The sequence below is a fragment of the Nycticebus coucang genome, chromosome 5 (genome assembly GCF_027406575.1).
Source record: "Nycticebus coucang isolate mNycCou1 chromosome 5, mNycCou1.pri, whole genome shotgun sequence".
NCBI classification, from domain to species: Eukaryota; Metazoa; Chordata; class Mammalia; order Primates; family Lorisidae; genus Nycticebus; species Nycticebus coucang.
The window spans coordinates 118,512,610-118,531,955 of NC_069784.1; the positions used below are offsets into that span (position 1 = coordinate 118,512,610).

At 35.3% G+C, this 19,346-nt stretch overlaps 1 protein-coding gene across 1 annotated transcript in view; it reads left to right on the plus strand.

Annotated features, from left to right (window-relative positions):
* The window catches only part of VTA1 (vesicle trafficking 1), a 66,859-nt gene that overhangs the window by 21,285 nt on the left and 26,228 nt on the right, over positions 1 to 19,346 (plus strand). Inside the window, exons 2-5 of the mRNA XM_053591349.1 lie at positions 1,315 to 1,409; positions 4,019 to 4,146; positions 5,095 to 5,170; positions 15,679 to 15,787. Coding sequence (XP_053447324.1) covers positions 1,315 to 1,409; positions 4,019 to 4,146; positions 5,095 to 5,170; positions 15,679 to 15,787 — 408 coding nt within the window. The remainder of the gene's footprint in view (positions 1 to 1,314; positions 1,410 to 4,018; positions 4,147 to 5,094; positions 5,171 to 15,678; positions 15,788 to 19,346) is intronic.

The window sequence follows — 19,346 nt, forward strand, 5'->3', positions numbered from 1 at the left end:
GTAGATAAAATAGGTAAATAACAGTACATTTGTATATTAATACATTTTTAAAGAGGAGTTTGTCAGGTAGACAATTGAATTGGAAATTCTGAAAATAACTAACAGATGCCAAACCTTTTTTTAAAAGTTCTGATAATAAAACAAGCATAGACCTAAGTAGGGCAGGCAATATGTAGATTGGACCCTGTTATCCCAAGGAAACTTAACATATGGTAATGAATGATACAAGTGACATTTATATCACTGGGACAGAATGAGCTGTTCTTTCATTCATGTTGTATCTATTCAGAAAATGTTGATTGAGGGCCAGTCTCTCTCCTAGATGCCAGAAGAGATAAATCAAGCAAAGCAAATAGCCTAAAATCCCCATCATGCTGTTTAAATTCTAGTTGGGATAGAGACAGAGGATAAGTAAATAGAAGACAATTATGTGCTATGGGGTAAAAGTAAAGCAGGGAGAAGGGCGCCAGCCACATACACCGGAGCTGGTGGGTTCAAATCCAACCCAGGCCTGCCAAACAATGACAACTACAACCAAAAAATAGCCGGGTCTTGTGGCGGCCACCTGTAGTCCCTGCTACTTGGGAGGCTGAGGCAAGAGAATTACTTAACCCCAAGAGTTTGAGGTTGCTGTGAACTGTGACACCATGGCACTCTTACCCAGGGCAAGGGCTTGAGACTGTCTCAAAAAAAAAAAAAGAGATTATGCTGTTAAAGAATTCTTTACCTTTAACCTTATCTCAGTTATTTTTAGTACCTTTTTAAATGAAAGGCATATTTACTTAAAAGGGGAGTTACATATAATACGACTACAATTCCCTCCATACACCTCAATTCAGGTCTCATTTCCCACTATCAACAACCCATTTTGTCTGTTTTATCAGTATCATTAGTCTGGCATTTGGCGGGTGCTCTTGTACATATGGTGGTTTTTTTCTGTATGCCCTGACTTACCGATTCATTTGTAGGTCCCTTTGACAGCTTGGGGTCTACTTAGGCTTTTTTTTTTTTTTAAACATAATGCCAAATGAAAAGGGGCCTTATTTGCTAAATATTTATAATTATTATGGATAGCTTGCATTCTTTGGGTATTTCTGTGTTCTATATAAGTAAAATTTATATTTATTCATGTTTACCAATTCAAGTTTATTTAAGTTTACCAATAATTTATTTACCATTTATTCGTTTTTTGCCAGGTTTACTTAAATTTTAAATTACTTATTAGGTAAAACAAGTATTTTAAACATTCAGTCATAGAAAAATACGTTTAAAAATGAAATTTTTCAGATCATCTCATTTTTCTTTCCTTTGTAGGTCGTTTGTATGCAATGCAGACTGGAATGAAGATTGATAGTAAAACTCCTGAATGCCGTAAATTTTTATCAAAGTTAATGGATCAGCTAGAAGCGGTAAGTTAAACACTGATCATTTATTTTCTGATTATGTTTAAAGTATGATTTTATTTGTACACGTAGTGTCGGTGTTGTCATTTTAGTTCTTTCCCTTAGCAACAATCAGTAATGCCATTATACCCAAGGAAAACTTAGACAGTTGTTTTTTTTATTTACTCCATACCGCTGGAGGAATTGTAAGTAGATTTGAATGTCTTTGCATATAACATTATACTGTTTTGTTCCATGGTATTACAGATGGATTTTGGCTTATCCTTTCATAAGTGACCTGTCTTTCTAATCTTCCCTTGTGCAGTCACATGGGTGATTGATTTGTAAACTCTTAGATATATTTTATAATAGTGAAATGGACTATTTATTTAGTGAAAAATAATAATGAAGGAAATGGTAGCAATTGCTTATTCTCTCTCCCGCTCTGGGTCCCAGCACAAGATATTCCTGTGGTTTAGACATCCTTTCCTCCTAGCAGAAATGTGGTAGGTGACTATTAAGTCATCTTCTTAAACCTGGTGTAACTTTACAAATCACTATAGAAGTTCCTATTAAGGGAAAATTGAATGGGTTGTATTTGGCGTCGATGGATGAAGAAGACAGTGCCAGCTATATTATCACACTTAGTCAGTAGTGCTCTGCTCTGTGACTCTTCTGCACAGCCATCTCTGGTTTCTTTTTTAACCAACAAAGTGTCTCCTCACTAATTCCTCTCCTCTAAAGCCATTACCTCACTTGCTTTGACTTACTTTTTATTTGCTTATTTAACTGTGTGACTTGCTCTGGAGAATTAGAAACCTATGTATTGGATCAATTGCATTATTTTGCTTCGAGAAACAGGATTTAAGACGTATAAAAAACAAAATCAAAACATTTATACTAGTTAGCCCAGAGCTTTTTGTTGTTTTCATTGTTTATATTTATTGTTAGAAAGTTGTCAGATCCAGACCTATCCCAAGACAGAACTTGCTGCCTAGTTGTTCTAGGCAGCCATGGGCAGTAGCATTCTCTCTCACTTTCTCTTTAGCATGCTGACACAGAGCCCCTGTCATCTGTTACCATTAACTGCCCAAGGTGGGCGTGGTGGCACTACTGAGGGAATTTATGTGTTACTAGTGCCTGTCTGGCCTTCACTTCAAATGCTACTTCTTTGGATGCAAAAAAAATTTGAATGCTGTCTTTTGGAGGGATGGGGTTGGGGCCGGAGGGAGCATGTTTCTCACACATGACAATGTATTAGTAAAATTCTTGCTTTATCTGACATTTTATATAGAATATGTCTCTTTGTTAATTTCACAGTATAGGGTGGCGCCTGTGGCTCAAGGAGTAAGTTGCTGGTTCCATATGCCAGAGGTGGCGGGTTCAAACCCAGCCCTGCCCAAAAACCACAAAAAAAAAAAAAATTTTTTTTCACAGTATAGTAGTGATAGCTAAGATAAAAATAGCTCTCAGATAAGATAAAATTCAAATAGTTCTGTATAATACATAAACAAAGTGTAAAACTACGTTTAAAAGGGATTCATCAGGAGTTTATCATTACCAAAATTAGATAACAAGTAGAGTAAGTTTATTTTATGGTAGCTACACACATGTCTGTGCTATAATGTTTGTATTACGGTTTAAAAACGTCCAAGTATATTATTTTTATGCAGTCAGATATGTTTTATTGTAGATGAGATGAAGGACCTACTCCCAGTAAAATTTTTCTAGAACTAAATCCACCTTTATAAATCATTTTGCAGGTTAGATACAGTGAATTGGAGTTACATGTAAACATGGCCAAAATTTCCTTAAACTCCAACATTAAAGCCCTTATAGACCTTAAATTATTCTGTTGTAATAATGAAGTATTTACTGTATTGATTTTATGAAAAATCCCGTGGCCGCCTTTTACTGTGCCACTTTATAACATCTTTGAAAAAAGCAATTTTTAAGCAACAGGATAGCACTCAAATCTGATATTCCAAAAAGTCATTTTATTCCAATATGCCAGTCCAGGTAAAAAGTAGGCATTTTGTTGTTTTTAAATACTTTAAATTATTGTATGTGTAGGAAAGTGATACTACAGTCTGAAATCTGTACTGTAAGTTGTGTTGATTGGAGGTATGTATTTTAAAAGCTTCCATAATCCAATTCTAAATTTCCTTTAGAATTAGAATCTCTTTTTTTATATAATGTGCACTTAGAAATATACTATTTTAGGACATAGTGTAGTTTCTCATCTTATTTTTTTTATATTTGATAGAAGAAGTTGAAATGGGAATATTAAAATTTTAGATTATCCTTAGGAAAGCATTTTCTAATTCCATTTTTTGGGTCACTGATAGTTCATTGGATAATACAGCATTATTTTAAAATTCTTTGACATTCTTTTTATTCTTAGTTATTTCGATAGTGAGAGCTAAATTATTCTTTGAGGTTATCATTAAGTTTTTCTTCTAAATTTTGTAACCATTGTATTTTGTTTTAAATAAATTGGAATATTTTTGCAATACTTCATTGATATATCTTTTATTAAAGAGGATATAAGATAATTTACTTAAAATCATTAAATATTATTTATATTTAAACAGACACTTCAGAAAGTCTAAAATTTTAATCTGATTTTATTTTAGCTCAAGAAACAGTTGGGTGATAATGAAGCCATTACTCAAGAAATAGTTGGTTGTGCCCATTTGGAGAATTATGCTTTGAAAATGTTTTTGTATGCAGACAATGAAGATCGCGCTGGGCGATTTCACAAGTGAGTAAAGAAAGAAGAAAATAAAAGTTATTTTCTGAATTTGGTTACTGTACAACCAGAATTATCCAGTATTGTATGGAACACTTTCTGACTTTCTGATTAATGATTTAGATTTTTTTTTTTTATTATAGAGCTCAGAATGATTTGGGGTTTCAAATGCAGGCCTTTATTTTTAGAAAAAAATGATTGTGAAAGAAGAAATAGCAATGGCAGATTTATTTATTTATGTATTTATTTAATTTATTTTGGAGACAGAGTCTTATTGCATTGCCCTCGGTAGAGTGCTGTAGCATCACAGCTCACAGCAACCTCACACTCTTGGGCTTAAGTGATTCTCTTTGCCTCAGCCTCCCAAGTAATTGGGAGTATAACCGCCTGCCACATTGCCCGACTATTTTTTGTTCAGCCTACCTTGGTCGGGTTCCAACTCACCAGCCTCAGTGTATGTGGCTAGCACCATAACCACTGTGCTGTGGGCGCCAAGCTGGCAGGTTTATTTTCTTAGTAAATGGACCCTAATTAGCCATTCATAAACCTTTAATAAAATTCAAGAGTTAATTTAGCTATAATCATGGCCCGGCCCAAAGATGTTGATTTTAAAAATACCACCCTAGCTAATTCAAATGATTTGTCATGATAATATTTAAAAGCAACAAAATACATTATGGTTGATATGGATTCAGATAATACCATAATTACATTTTCTAAAATGAAAAGTATATGATAAAATCTTGCTGTAGCATGTTTATTTATATGCAAGTTTTGTTATGTTTTACGAAATACAGATTAGAAAAGGATTTTGTGTTCCTGGAATCTGATGGTATTTAAAACATTAATTTCAGAGTACTTATATCAACATTGGAATTTTTTTCTCTCAGAGGTACAAGACTAACTACACTTTAATGTTTTTATTTATTTAAACTAAACCAGCTCTCTTTTTTCTTGCAGAAACATGATCAAGTCCTTCTATACCGCAAGTCTTTTAATAGATGTCATAACAGTGTTTGGAGAACTCACTGATGAAGTAAGCATACATTCTTTATTGTCCTAATTTCTGAAGATCGGTAATGTTACAGTTCATCAGTTTTATTATTGCATTGCTTATTTAGAGCAGAATGTCCATGAAATATGTAATACAAGCAAAAAATGTAATGTTACATTTTTTACTTGCCACTTTAACAAAGTTGAAAGAAAAAGATGAAACTATTTTCCATTGTATATATATGTATGTGTATGTGTGTGTATATATATACATATATTTTTTTTTTTTTCTTTTATAGTAAGCTCTTTAAATCCAGTGTGAATTTTACACTTCATCACATGTATGCCTGCTGTATTGGACAGCACTTCATTTTATTAAGTGTTCATACATATTGCTAATTTTGTATGCTGTTAAGTTTCTACTCTATAATTTGATAAATATACTGGAGACAGAGGCTTTTTGTGCTTTATCTTTCTATTTCATTTTAGGTATTACTATTGATGACTTATTTCCCTTGCAAAGTATATGTGGTGGTTGATATTTTATCAATCTAATTCTTATGACTTCAAGATAAACAGTGCACATAATCATTTTATATATGAGCAAATTGAGGCTAAGTGGCTTACTGCTTCGAGTTCAGTGTTTTTACTGTAGTAGGCTTTACCATTAGTATGGAAAATTTGTTTTCTGAGTGGGGATATAATCTAGAAAGAAATAGAGAAAAAGGGAGAGCTACCAATGAAAATGATACATGTATTTTATATTGGTGGTTTGAATACTATGAGGAACACTGTTTTCTGTAATAGGATTTTTTTCAAAACAAAGAGTAACTCTTAGTAAAGCTTCAAACAAAACAAAGTATATATATATATATGAAGTATTTGCATTTTTTTGAAGATTTTTTTTTAATTTTGTTTTTTTGTTTATTTATTTATTCTAAGTGAGACAGAATCTGACTTTGTGGCCCTCGGTACAATGCCGTGGCATCATAGCTCACAGCAATCTCCAACTCTTGGGCTCAAGCAATTCTCTTGCCTCCGCCTCCCAATTAGCTGGGACTACAAGTGCCCACCACAATGCGTGGCATTTTTGTGTAGAGATGGGGTCTCACTCTAGCTCATTCTGGTCTCAAACTCCTGAGCTCAGGGCAATCCACCCACCTTGGCCTCTCAGAGTGCTAAGATTATAGGCAACCATGCCCGTCCGAAATATTTGCCTTTTTAAAATAAATTGTATACCAAAACTAGAAAAATATTCTGTTTATGTGTAAAATGCCAGTTTTCATTCCCCAATAATTGAGGTAACCAAAAACCACCCAAGATATCTTCAGAATACCCACTAGGCTAGGGTATGGGAGTGTGTCCATTGAAAGGCACTGCTCTCAGGTACCTTATATTATTTTACAGAGTAGTGTAAAAGAGAATTGAAATCTGGAGTGTAAAAACCTAAACTGCTTCTCACTGGTATTACCTTTCTGTGTTCTGTAGCTTATGGATCCACCTACTAATAAGTCAAGGAAGATGATATCTAAGCATTGGGTTTAGCAGTCAATATAGAAGTAATCTGTAATCTTGACAAAAGCAGTAGCAGGGAGTGGTGGGGATAAAATCCTGCTTAGGATGGGCTCTAAGGAAAAATCAAGAAGGAAGAATCACTAATGCAAAAACCTTCCCTTTCAGTGTGGCTTTTTGGTATGCTAACGGAGAGTGATTTATATCATAGTTTTCATAGTTTCAGCCAGGGCTACTTTTTTTTTTTGCACTCTTACATGTTTCTTGGAGGCACTAAATTTGAGAACCCCTGCTGCAGGCCATGGTTGGTGTTTTCTAACCAGTTGTTCTTCAGGTTAGCAAGTGATTTTAAAAATAAATGAAAATTCATGTATGTTGCTGCTAACTCTAGTAGCCAAAATTTGCAGTTGTCAGTGATTCTCATCAATCTAGTTACAAAACAGGAACTTAGAGGCCAGGGACAAAAGTAAAAGTTCTTACAATTCCTGTTTCCCAGAAAGGATGTCTAATCAGCCAAAAGGAGTTAATGGATTTCAAAAATATTGACATCTTGAAAATTTCCTCTTAAAATACTGTTTAATATCTGCGTATTTTATCTTAAAGAAAATAGCATTGAAAAATGTATTAGTTTTGGATTAAAATTGCCAGCAATTTCTACTAAATATTGTATGTACCAGTTTGTAGAAATAGAGGTGTCTTGGAAAGTGTGAAATAAAAATCAAAATTATGTTACTTCTATATGCTTTGGAGAAAATGATTAAAATTTATTTACTAAATAGAACCCTTTCAGCTTAGAATAATGTTTCATTAAATTTCACATACTAATGGTTCATTAAATTTCACATACTAAAGCAGTTTTAACTTCTCTACACTGTTCATGAGGAACTCTGTTTTCTGTGATAGGATTTTTTTCAAAACAAAGAGTAGCTCTTAGTAAAGTTCCAAACAAAACAAAGTACAATCTATATATGAAGTATTTGCATTTTTATAAAAAATTATATAGCAAAACTAGAAAAAAAATTCTTCTGTTTATATGAAAAATGCCAGTTTTCATTCCCCAATAATTGAGGTAACCAAAAACCACCCAAGATCTCTTCAAAATCCTCTCTAGGCTGGGATATGGGAGAGCGTGCCCATGGAAGGGACTGCTGTCAGGTACTCACACGAAGAAGTTAGGATTGGAAGAATTTTCTGAAGTTGTTACAATACAACTTTCCCATTAAATCTTTAAATAGAATAAAATTATTTTAGCTGGAGCAAAATTCGTACTATTTTTAAAAATCCCAAAAGGAATTTAAATTTTCTAAGCAATTTACTCATTTGCTTTTAAAATGGTCTTATTTATAACTACCAAAAAGTATATTCTATATTAATATGCTTTAACTTTTCATCTGAATTGCAAATTACAGTATGAATAATTATAATTTACTAAGGCAGCCCTGACTACTAAAGTAATGTGACCTTCAGGAAGTCAATTTACCTTTATAATTCTTTATAATTAAGATTTCTTTTTTTTCCTTTTATTAAGTCATATGTGCATAGATCATGAATACATTTATGCCTTTGTGGGATTCAATGTGTTAATTTTTTGTTCAAATTGGAGTGCTTACATCCAACTAATCAACATAGCTTTCACCTCATTTTCTTAATCACTGTGTTAGAACATTTGTGTTCTATACTTGATAGACTTAATCCGTACCCTTGCAATATGCTCCATAGGTGTGGTCCCACCATTACCCTCTATCAAACCACCCCCCCTTCAGCTTCCTCCCCTTCCCCCCTGCATCCTGGGCTAGAGTTGTGATTCATCTTTCATGTGAAAGTATGAGTGATTATAAATTGGTTTCATAGTAGTACCGAGTACATTGGATTTTTTTTTCCATTCCTGATACTCTTATTAAGAAGAGTATTTTCCAGCTCTATCCATGTAAACATAAAAGAGGTAAAATCTCCATCTTTTTTTTATCTCTGTAATGATGTGATTGTAGAATCCTAAGAAAGATGAAGAAATATTATGGGATTTGATAAGACAAGTATTACAGTTGGGAAAGCCAGTTATTACCTGGCTTTCACATTGGACTCATGCCTCTCTTGTTAGCTTATTTTCCCCAGCACTTAGCTTAGTGCCTGATCTTATAAATAATAAGCAACTGTTGACTTGCTGGAAATCAAGGAGCTTCATAGGTAATAAACATTTGAGCTGAGCTTTAGGTAGGAAGAGACTTGGAAGAAAAGGAAACGATGGTTAGATCAGAGAGAATAGCATGAGACGAGAATGCAGATGAGACAGAATCCCATCTGGGCTGAGGGGAATGCGACTGAAGCAGCATGCACAGTGTAGAGGGCCTCAAAGGCCAGCTTTGACTATGTTTACATTGAGCCGGTCCTATAATGTCTTAAAGCCTTAGTGGAGTAACACAGCACCTCCTTAAATTTCAGGGTTATTGTGAGGACCAAGGAAGAGGAAAATGTGTGGAAGTGCTTTATAACCTGCTGAGTGCTATAAAGATGTTAGCAAGTCTTTAATCTTTTGATTATGTTACTTATCCAGCTAGCCCTTAATATATATCTTCTGCCCATGGCAAACTGACTTATCTTCATTACTCAAATATTTCTTTTAATTCTGCCTTTCTGATTTTGTTCTTACTTTTCCTTTTCTGTCCTTCTACCTTTTCACATACACATCCTACGTGACCAAACTAAAGTGTCATTTCTTTTACCAGTCATCCTTTACTCTATTTTTTTTTTTTTTGTTCTCTGAACTGGTCCATGTACTTACTGTAAAAACAAATTTAATACTTCCCATTTAATATATTTTTATAGTAATATTTTTTCTATTTTAATTCCATATTCATATCAAGATGATTAGCTCCCTACAGTAGAAATAATATATTAACTTTATATATCTAATATTGCTAATGGAAGGTCTTAATTAACATCAAGTATTTATTAAACTCTAAAAATGTAAAGGTTATCTGTATATATTTTATGTTTTCCCTGTAAGAGGGAGACTAAATCACTAAAAATATAAGTAATTACCTTCATTTGTTCTCATTGCTAGAGTATAAGTAAATAATGAGCATTTAAAAATAATGTAATTTTGTAGATATTGACTTCAAATGGACTTACAAACCTAGAGACTGTTAATCCAGCATTTGTAGACTTTCGATCCTTCTTGTTCAGGATTTTGAAAAATGAAAAATAAAATGGTGCTTTAGTACATATTCTTTGCTGTCAAACAATGAACTCTAAGAAACTGCTGTTCCTATAGGTGAAAAACAGTCAAACACTGGAAATTTCAAATCATTCTTTCTAACTGTACTTAGACTTAATTGAACTTCCTAAACCCAGTAGCCCATTGTACACATATATTCCAGAAATTATAGTTCCTTCTACTACCACAGAAACTTTGATCAGGATCAGGGGTCCTCAAACTTTTTAAACAGGGGGCCAGTTCACTGTCCCTCAGACCGTTGGAGGGCCGGACTATAGTTTAAGAAAAAAACTATGAACAAATTCCTGTGCACACTGCACATATCTTATTTTGAAGTAAAAAAACAAAATGGAAACAAATACAATCACACCGTTGCATGTGGCCCGCGGGCCGTAGTTTGAGGACCCCTGAAAGCCATCATACATTGGAGACATGTATGTTTGTTAAGTAACTCCTGTATACTGGTTACAAAGCCAAGTGTCTGATACGTAAACAGCAGACAAATAAGTTTCTCAGGGGTGCATGTGCATGCACACACGTGTGTGGGCGGGGTGTATGTGTTTGGGGGAAGAGGACACTCTATACGTATAAATATGTCATTATAAATTGGGATTAATATTGCCCCAGTTGGAGTCAGTTTTTTAAGTGCCTTAGGAAGCCACTGAAAAGATTGGCCTGAATCAATATATATTTGAGAAAGATCACCCTACCCTGAATATTGGATAAGGAAGATAAGGGGGAGAGGAGGCTATTGCAGAGCAAATAGGAAGCTGAAGACCAATTAAAGACAGATTTCAGAAGGAAAATCAACTGGATTTCTGGTGTGTTAGATAAGGAAGTTGGGAGAGGGGCAAAGGATAAAGAGAAAGCTGCCAGCACTTTTCACACTGGCCAAGAGTTGGAGTCAGCCTACATGTCCGTCAACAAGTGAATGGATAAAAAAATTATGGTACAGGGCGGCGCCTGTGGCTCAGTGAGCAGGGCGCCGGCCCCATATACCGAGGGTGGCGGGTTCAAACCCAGCCCAGCCAAACTGCAACAGAAAAATAGCCGGGCGTTGTGGCGGGCGCCTGTAGTCCCAGCTGCTCGGGAGGCTGAGGCAGGAGAATCGCTTAAGCCCAGGAGTTGGAGGTTGCTGTGAGCTGTGTGACGCCACGGCACTCTACTGAGGGCCATAAAGTGAAACTCTGTCTCTACAAAAAAAAAAAAAAAAAAAAATTATGGTACAGGAGCAGGTGGCTGTGGCTGGACAGCTGTGCCCCAAACCTGGTGTGCTGGGTCCGAGTCCCACGGCCTTTGTTGCCGGCCCTTGCCGGGCCAGTCCCCTCCCTGCTCTTGGCCCACGCGTGCTGCTCGCGGGACTCGGCAACAGGGCCCCAAGCCGCTCTCCACAGGCACTGGCAGAGAAGCGAGCAGCGAGGGGCAACTGGGACCCCGGTCCTTAAATGTAAAAAAAAAAAAAAAAAATTATGGTACATTCTAGGTTCTTCAAAGTACTCCCCTCGGAAAGCTATGTACTGATGCCAACAGTTTTCAAACTCTTTTCTGGAATAGCCATCAGAGCTGTCATCATATTGCCCTTAATGTCCTTAATGCCATCATAGTATCTGCCTTTCAGTATTTCCTTTATTATTGGGTAAAGAAAAAAATTCATTTGGGGCCAGATCAGGTGCGTAGGAAGAGTGTTCCAACAGTTATTGTTTACTGGCTAAAACCACTCTCATGGATAGCCCCATGAGATCTTGGTACATTGTCATGATGCAAGAGCCATGAGTTGCTGGCCAAGATTTTCGTTAAGATTTTTCTGTTTCTCTATTGATGTTTATTTGATGATTTTAATGCACATTCAATGAATTTTTGCAATGTTTTTGTCAGTGTGGCTTGCTCATTACTGCCTATCCTAACCTCTCTTCATCAGTGAAGAAGTGTTTCTCCCTTGTACACTGCCCTTTTCTTTACAGCATTAACCCCATAAACTTAGACTGACCTGTCCATGATTTCACTGCCACTCTTACCAAGTTTAACAAGAAATTTAACGTTTGTTGCTCTAATTCAAGCTCCAACATTCTCATAAAAGCACATAAAATCCTACAACAATAATGAACACCACTCAACAGGATACCACCACACATCAACATAAACACAACTATGATATGCTGATACTACGTATACCAAGGTTAGGAAACCTGACCAGGTTGTTTATACAGCACTCCCAACATAAGTGCATAGTGGCAAGTTCATGAACTTAATTGTCAGACTTTGTATACACGGTGGAATATTATACAGCCATAAAAAGAAATTCTACCATTTACAACAATGTGAATGGAATTGGAGACTGTTCCAAGTGAAATAAGCAAGCACAGAAAGACAAATCTCTCATGTTCTCACTTATGTGTTGAAGCTAAATATTAAAACAATCTCATGGAGACAGAGAATAGAATGATGGTTACTGGACGGTGGGAAGGGTAGCAGGAAGAGAGTCATAAGTGGGGATGGTTAATGGGTGCAAGGATATAGTTACATGGTTAAAAGGAACAATATTTGGTAGCACAACATAATGACTATAATCAATAATAATTAGGGTTTACTTTAAAATAACTACAAGAATAGAATTGAAATATTCCTAATACAAAGAGGTGATAAATACCTGAGGTGATAGATATTTCAGTTACCTTGATTTGATTAATTTATATTAATATGCCTGCATCAAACATTGCATATATCCCATAAATATATATAATTACTATGTACCCATCATAAGTAAAAAGAAAAAAATTTATACTTAAAGAAAAGAGAACAGGCTTGGCACTTATAGCTTATCGTCTAGGGCACCAGCCACATACACCAGAGCTGGTGGGTTCAAATCCAGCCTGGGCCTGCCAAACAACAGTGACAACTACAACCAAAATATAGGCGGGCATTGTGGTGGGTGCCTGTAGTCCCAGGTACTTGGGAGGCTGAGGCAAGAGAATTGCTTAAGCCCCAGAGTTTGGGGTTGCTGTGAGCTGTGACACCATGACATTCCATGCAAAGCAGCAGTTTAAAACTCTTGTCTCAAAAAAAAAGAAAAGAAAACATAGCAGCTAAAATTGACTCCTACACATTAAGAGAATGAAATTGGAGGGGCACAGAGGAAGGGCGTGGGGGAAATCAAGAGAACAGTTTTTTCAAATTAATTTTAGTCATATAGGAGACAGCCAAGTGTGACGTCACATGATGTCACATGGACACATGGGTATTTGTCAGGAACAGATTCTGGCTAGTACATAAATTTAAGAGTAATAAAGACATCAGTGGTAATCCTAGCCACGGGAATGTGTATGGAGAGATAAGAAAATAGGCTACCTGGCAGGCTCCTGATTGTAGGAATCTGGTAGACTGTGTAATGAGTGAAGGCAGCCCACTGTGAGGCAAATAGCAACTGGCAGGTTCAGGAACAAGAGGTGGGAAAGAGTGGAGGAGAGATGGAGACCGGAGGGGTATTCATCATCTGAAGGGACTCCACCTATTCAGTTCCGATAATTACTACCATGTAAATGTGGATCCAGATCTTCCTTTTTTTAAAAGAGAAGTTAGAAGTTTGGATTTTCTGCAGCTTTCCCGGAATTTAAATGTAGCAGACACAATTCATATTTGAAATTCTACATGAATCAGCACTGACTGAGCACACTTGTTTGCAGTCTCTGCCAGGACAGGGTACTTAAAATTATTTGGAGGTCAGATAAAGGATTAGCAGTCAAAGGAGATAATAGGAGAAAAACTGGGAGAATAGAGTGTCACAAAAGTCATTGGTAGAAACTATTTCACAAAGGTTGAATGGCCTAGAATTTAATATACTTTTCAAGTTTTGCATGAAAAATGCCTCTTGGATTTTCCACTGTGGAAGAGGCTGTTGGTACCATTAGCAAGAGCGGTTCCTGTTGTGAATTAATGACTTAAGTGAGGTATGGGTTGGCATATATGGGCTTCCTGCCATTAAAAGGCACAGAAAAGTAAAGAAGGAAAGGAACAGAGGGATAGGGTAGGAAAAGGAGAACACTACCCCCCTCTTGCCAGAGTGAAACAAATGATGAAGGCAAGACTTTAAATGTGGACATTTCTTTTGGAAAACTCATTGTGAAGTGGAACAGAACAATGTTTTGGAGTAAATAGAAAATATAAAGTGAAGTTCTCATTTCCACCATATCCTCCATCTTCCCAGATCTTTTCCAAAAATCAAATATATAAATACTGGTTTGAGTGTTTTGTGTACCTTTACAGAGATCGTTTTTTATGCATTTATGAACATAATAGGAATATGTAGCCTTCTTTTGTCATACAGTTGGCAGCATACATACTGTTCTGCACTTGGCTTTTTTTTTTTTCTTAACTGTAGAAGAAAATTGGATTCAATGTATGGAATTTTTTTTTTTTTTTTCCAAACAGAGTCTCACTGTGTCATACTGGGCAGAGTGCTGTGGCATCATAGCTCACAGCAATCTCAGTCTCTTGGGCTCAAGCAATCCTCTTGCCTCAGCCTCCCAAGTAGCTGGGACTATCGGCAGGCACTCTGCTATTTTTAGAGATGGGATCTTGAATTCTTGAGCTCAGGCAATTCACCCACCTCAGCCTCCCAGAGTGCTAAGATTACAGGCATGAGCCACCAGGCCCGGCCTACTGTATGGAATTTTTTTAATGAGGTATATAAGAGGAGTGTTTATGTAATGAAATACATAAGACCATAAGAAAAGGGAAATGAAATGTGATACAAATTCAGTAATTTGAGGGTTACCATTTTTGAGATTTCTTTGTAGACATTATCTGTGGTAATATCTAGAGAATTACATTATAAAATACTTAAATTTAAGTGTCTGGACCATATGCTGTACTTGTGCTTTGCCATGACTTAACGGATCTTTGCAGAATGCTACCCTATGTTCAGTACATTTGTTTTCAACATAGTAAAACCATGTGCTCTCTCAAACTCTAAGGCGTGTGAAAATCACCTGGGGATCTTGTTATAGCAAGCATAGATTCTTTCAGCAGATCTGGGGTGGGCTTGAAGATTCTTCATTTCTAACAAGCTTCCAGGTGATCCCAGTGCCACTGGTTTATGGATGTTGTATAGGTCTGTTGAAAATACAAACTAAAAATGACCATCCCATGCAAAATCCTGAGACATTTTACTCTTCTATTTTTTAAAGCAAACTTTTCTGTTATAACATGGAGCATAAATTTGAAGGCAGGAAAAAAGAGGCAGCTATCAAGTTTCTAAGTGATATTTTTAGTTTTCTTTACAACAAATCAATGAGGTATTATTTTTCCCTTTTCAGAATTGAGGTAACTGAAGTTTATAGTTGTACTAGCATGTAGCTATTTAAAAAGGTTTACTCGCCTATCAGTCAAGTGTTTGCTCTTTAACCACTACATCACCTTAGTTTTCCATTTGTTTTCATAGATTTATACAGGTCTGGGTTTTTTTCTCTTTAGTGAAAATAAGTTCAACCTATTTTTATCTTTCATATTTAACCTTAGAATTCCATATAAGGGTTGCACATTTTACTGGCTGGACATTCCCTTATTTTCTTTGCAGATCTTTTCTGAAATGTGAAACCACAAAAAAGAATTGGGTATGTGTTTTGAGGAAGACAGCTTTTCATGAAGTCTGTCAAGCCCTAAATAGCTGGAATTAATAGAATCCAGCATTAGGGCAGAGAGATTGCCAGACTCAGGGTTGTAACCTATAAAAATAAGTTTTATCTTGTTTTTGGTATGGGTCACCATAAATATTTACTTTTTACTTCTTTGCCATAGTCTAATATCAATATAAAAATACTCTCTTTTAGAATGTGAAACACAGGAAATATGCAAGGTGGAAGGCAACATATATTCATAATTGTTTAAAGAATGGGGAGACCCCTCAAGCCGGCCCTGTTGGAATTGAAGAAGATAATGGTGTGTATTCATTCATTTTTGTAAGTAAAATGATTTGGTAGAGTCATAATTGTTGATTTTTATTCAGAGTCTTTGGAAGGAACAATGCAATTTTGATACCAGGGCCAAAATCCATGAAAATTAAGTGTAAAATAATGAACGTAATGAGAGTTAAAGGCCACTCTTTGTAATATCTGTCCAGGTCAACAAACTGGCTTGTCTGTCCTTCTAAACACATTCATCTCTGCACAAGAAAGGCAATCCATTTATAATATATAAAACATTTCTATACAACAAAAAACACTATTTTTTTAACATCTGTTTGAATCGTATGGATGATTAGGGGTAAGGAAATAAGTAATACATTCATATGGTTCAAAAGTTTTGGAGTATAGCCAGGCATTGTGGCGGTTGCCTGTAGTCCCAGCTACTTGGGAGGCTGAGGCAAGAGAATCGCTTAAACTCAAGAGTTTGAAGTTGCTGTGAGCTGTGACGCCACGGCACTACCAAGAGTAACATAGTGAAACTCTGTCTCAAAAAAAAAAAAACGTTTTGGAGTAAATAGAAAATATAAAGTGAAGTTCTCATTTCCACCATATCCTCCATCTTCCCAGATCTTTTCCAAAAATCAAATACATAAATACTGGTTTGAGTGTTTTGTGTACCTTTACAGAGATCGTTTTTTATGCATTTATGAACATAATAGGAATATGTAGCCTTCTTTTGTCATACAGTTGGCAGCATACATACTGTTCTGCACTTGGCTTTTTTTTTTTTTATATGTACAGGAAAATGTTACCACCACATAATGAGCTTTACAAAATTTAATCAGGAAATAACAGGTTTGTTTCATTTGGATTTTCAGTTAATGTACAATAGAAAAGGAAAAAAGTTGTTTACTTACAGTTTTTATTTATTAGAAATGTAGAAATAGACTGTTATGAAGAAAACAGCCATTGTACTTTGAACTGAGAAAATTCCAAATGATCCTTGCATTTTGCTATACAACTTTTAAGCATCTGTGAAGATAATCATCTAATTCAGGGGTTAGTCAATTTTTACTTAAAGGATCAGATAGTAAATATTTTAGGCTTATGAATCATGCAATCTTTATTGCAACTGTTCAACTCTGCTATTGTCATGCAAAGGTAGCCATAGACAATGTGTAAACAAATGAGCATGATTATGTTCCAGCAGTACTTGTATTTACAAAAACAGCCAGCATATCCACTTGTCATAGTTGGCCAACCCCAATCTAATTCACCTCCATAGGTCTGTTATTTTAGTGAATGTTATTAAAAGCCTAATATTGAACCAACTGGATATTGTGTAACAAGCCCCACCTGGTCATGATATATTATTTCTTTATTATACTGATGAATTCCGTTCACTTCTATATCATTTAGGATTTTTGCCTTGACATCCTAACTATAATTGATCTACAGTTTTCATGTTTGGTTATCAGTGTTACACTTGCTTCATAAATACAATCTGAAAGTTTCTATTCCTTTTCTATGCTTCGAAATGGTGAAATTATCTGCTCTTTTAATACTTCCTAAAAACTTGTGAAACCACTGGCCCTAGCACTGAGATAATTCTTTAGCACTATTGGTAAATCTGTCCCCTTAGAATTTTTTTCTTATAGTGTATTTCTCAACCAGTAACTAGTAAGCGAATATACAATGATGAAATAAATGGTATCTTAGTACTTTCGGCCCATTTTAGTGATTTCTGAATATGCGCGCTGTCCTCAATTTTCAGTTCTAAGCTGCAGTTCTGCACAAGTGGTATGCAGTATGTAGGTTGTATAGGGATCCACTGACCAAATATAACAGATGAGTATTTCCATTTATCATTTAAGAATGAGTAGGCGGCCAGTAAGGACATGTAAAGATGCTGAAACATTTAGTCATTAGGGGAAAAAAAATTAAAACAACAAGATAACCTATGCACTTACTAGAATCTAAGGCTAAAATTTAACAAGCTGATAGTACATACCATGCAGATAAAAGATGCTGAGCTCTCTCATAATGCATTATAGGGAAAGAATTGGCATTTATAAAATCAAACACGTGCTTAGCGTAAGAACTTGAAGTCTTACTTCTAGGCATTTATTTACCAAAAAGAGAAATGCAAACATACAGTTACACAAAGACCTAAACATGAATATTTATAGCAACTTTATTTGTAATTCCTAAAAACTAGAAATAATCCACATGCCATCAGTTTGCAAATGCATGAAACAAATTTTGGACCATCTTTGCAGTGGACTGCTACTCAGCAATTAAAGGCAGTGAACTGCTGGTACATGTAATGATATGGCCTAATCTCAAAAGTCTATCAGTTGTATGCTTGGGTTTATGTAACATTTCTGGAAAAGGCAGTGCTTTAGGGACAGAAATCAGATCAGTGAGTTCTTAGGGGTAGGTAAAGGAACATGGTAAAAATTAGGGGGATGATGGGCATATTCCACATTGTGGCTATGGTGGTGGTTATACACTATATAAAGTTTTCGAAACTGAATACCTAAAAAACATGTACAAATACTATGGATTAATTTTAAAAGCATGATTTTTGCTATATGTAAATTATACCTCAATGAAAGTACCCCCAAAAGACAAAAAATAAAACAAAAAAAAAAAGAATGAATAGGGAAGACAGGAAAACCTTTGTATTTTATTTATTTATCCAGAGAATTCTTAAGAGTTTTATTATACCACTCAGTGAAAAAGGAATTTGATGTTGCATATGAATGCTATGTGTAAATTATTTTGCACTTTATCTTCTAGAGATGCAGTATTCTGTTTCTGTCGATACCTGAAGCATGTTTCATGATATGTCTTCACCTAAATTTTAAAGTAGTTTTTCATTTAAAATGCTTCTTGTACCAATTTTACATAATAAATGTCTTGCATTCACATGTCCTTAAGTCCTGCAATTCATTTTTACATATTTTGTCTTATGCCCTCAGAAATCCTTAAAAGGTAGTTTATTTGGCTCCTGTTTTATTTGAGGAGAAAATTGAGGTTCCACATGGCTGTTGGCCTGCCTCAGGTTATAGAACCTCAAAAAGAGGAGAATCAAAATTTGAATTTTGCATTTCTCCCTCTAAGTCCTATATTTTTTTCACTATTTCCACAGCAGGAATAATATAATATTAAAATTGTCATTAAATGTTTTAAATTGACCATTCTAAGACATGATTGCCTTTTTGGTTTTTATCATGACAGTAGAATTGGATTTTTTTTTTTTTTAAGTATATTGCCACAATCTTATTTCTCACTTTTTCGTTTAATATGTTAGAATGTTTTCTACACTTCCTTTTCTATTTTAATACTGACCATAATCAGGGATGTTTTGGTTCAATCTGCTTACTGCTTCCAGTTGTCTGTAAGAAAAGATTTAAGATCCTTTAAGCCTTCCAGCAAGATTCACCACCTGACCCCACCTTTTCTTCCAGCTTTATTCCCTACTCCAGTCTCCTTTGTGTGCTTGGGTTGCCATAATAAAATGCTGCACACTGGATAGCTTAAACAACAGAAATTTTTTTTTAATTAAGTCACATAGATCATGAATACAT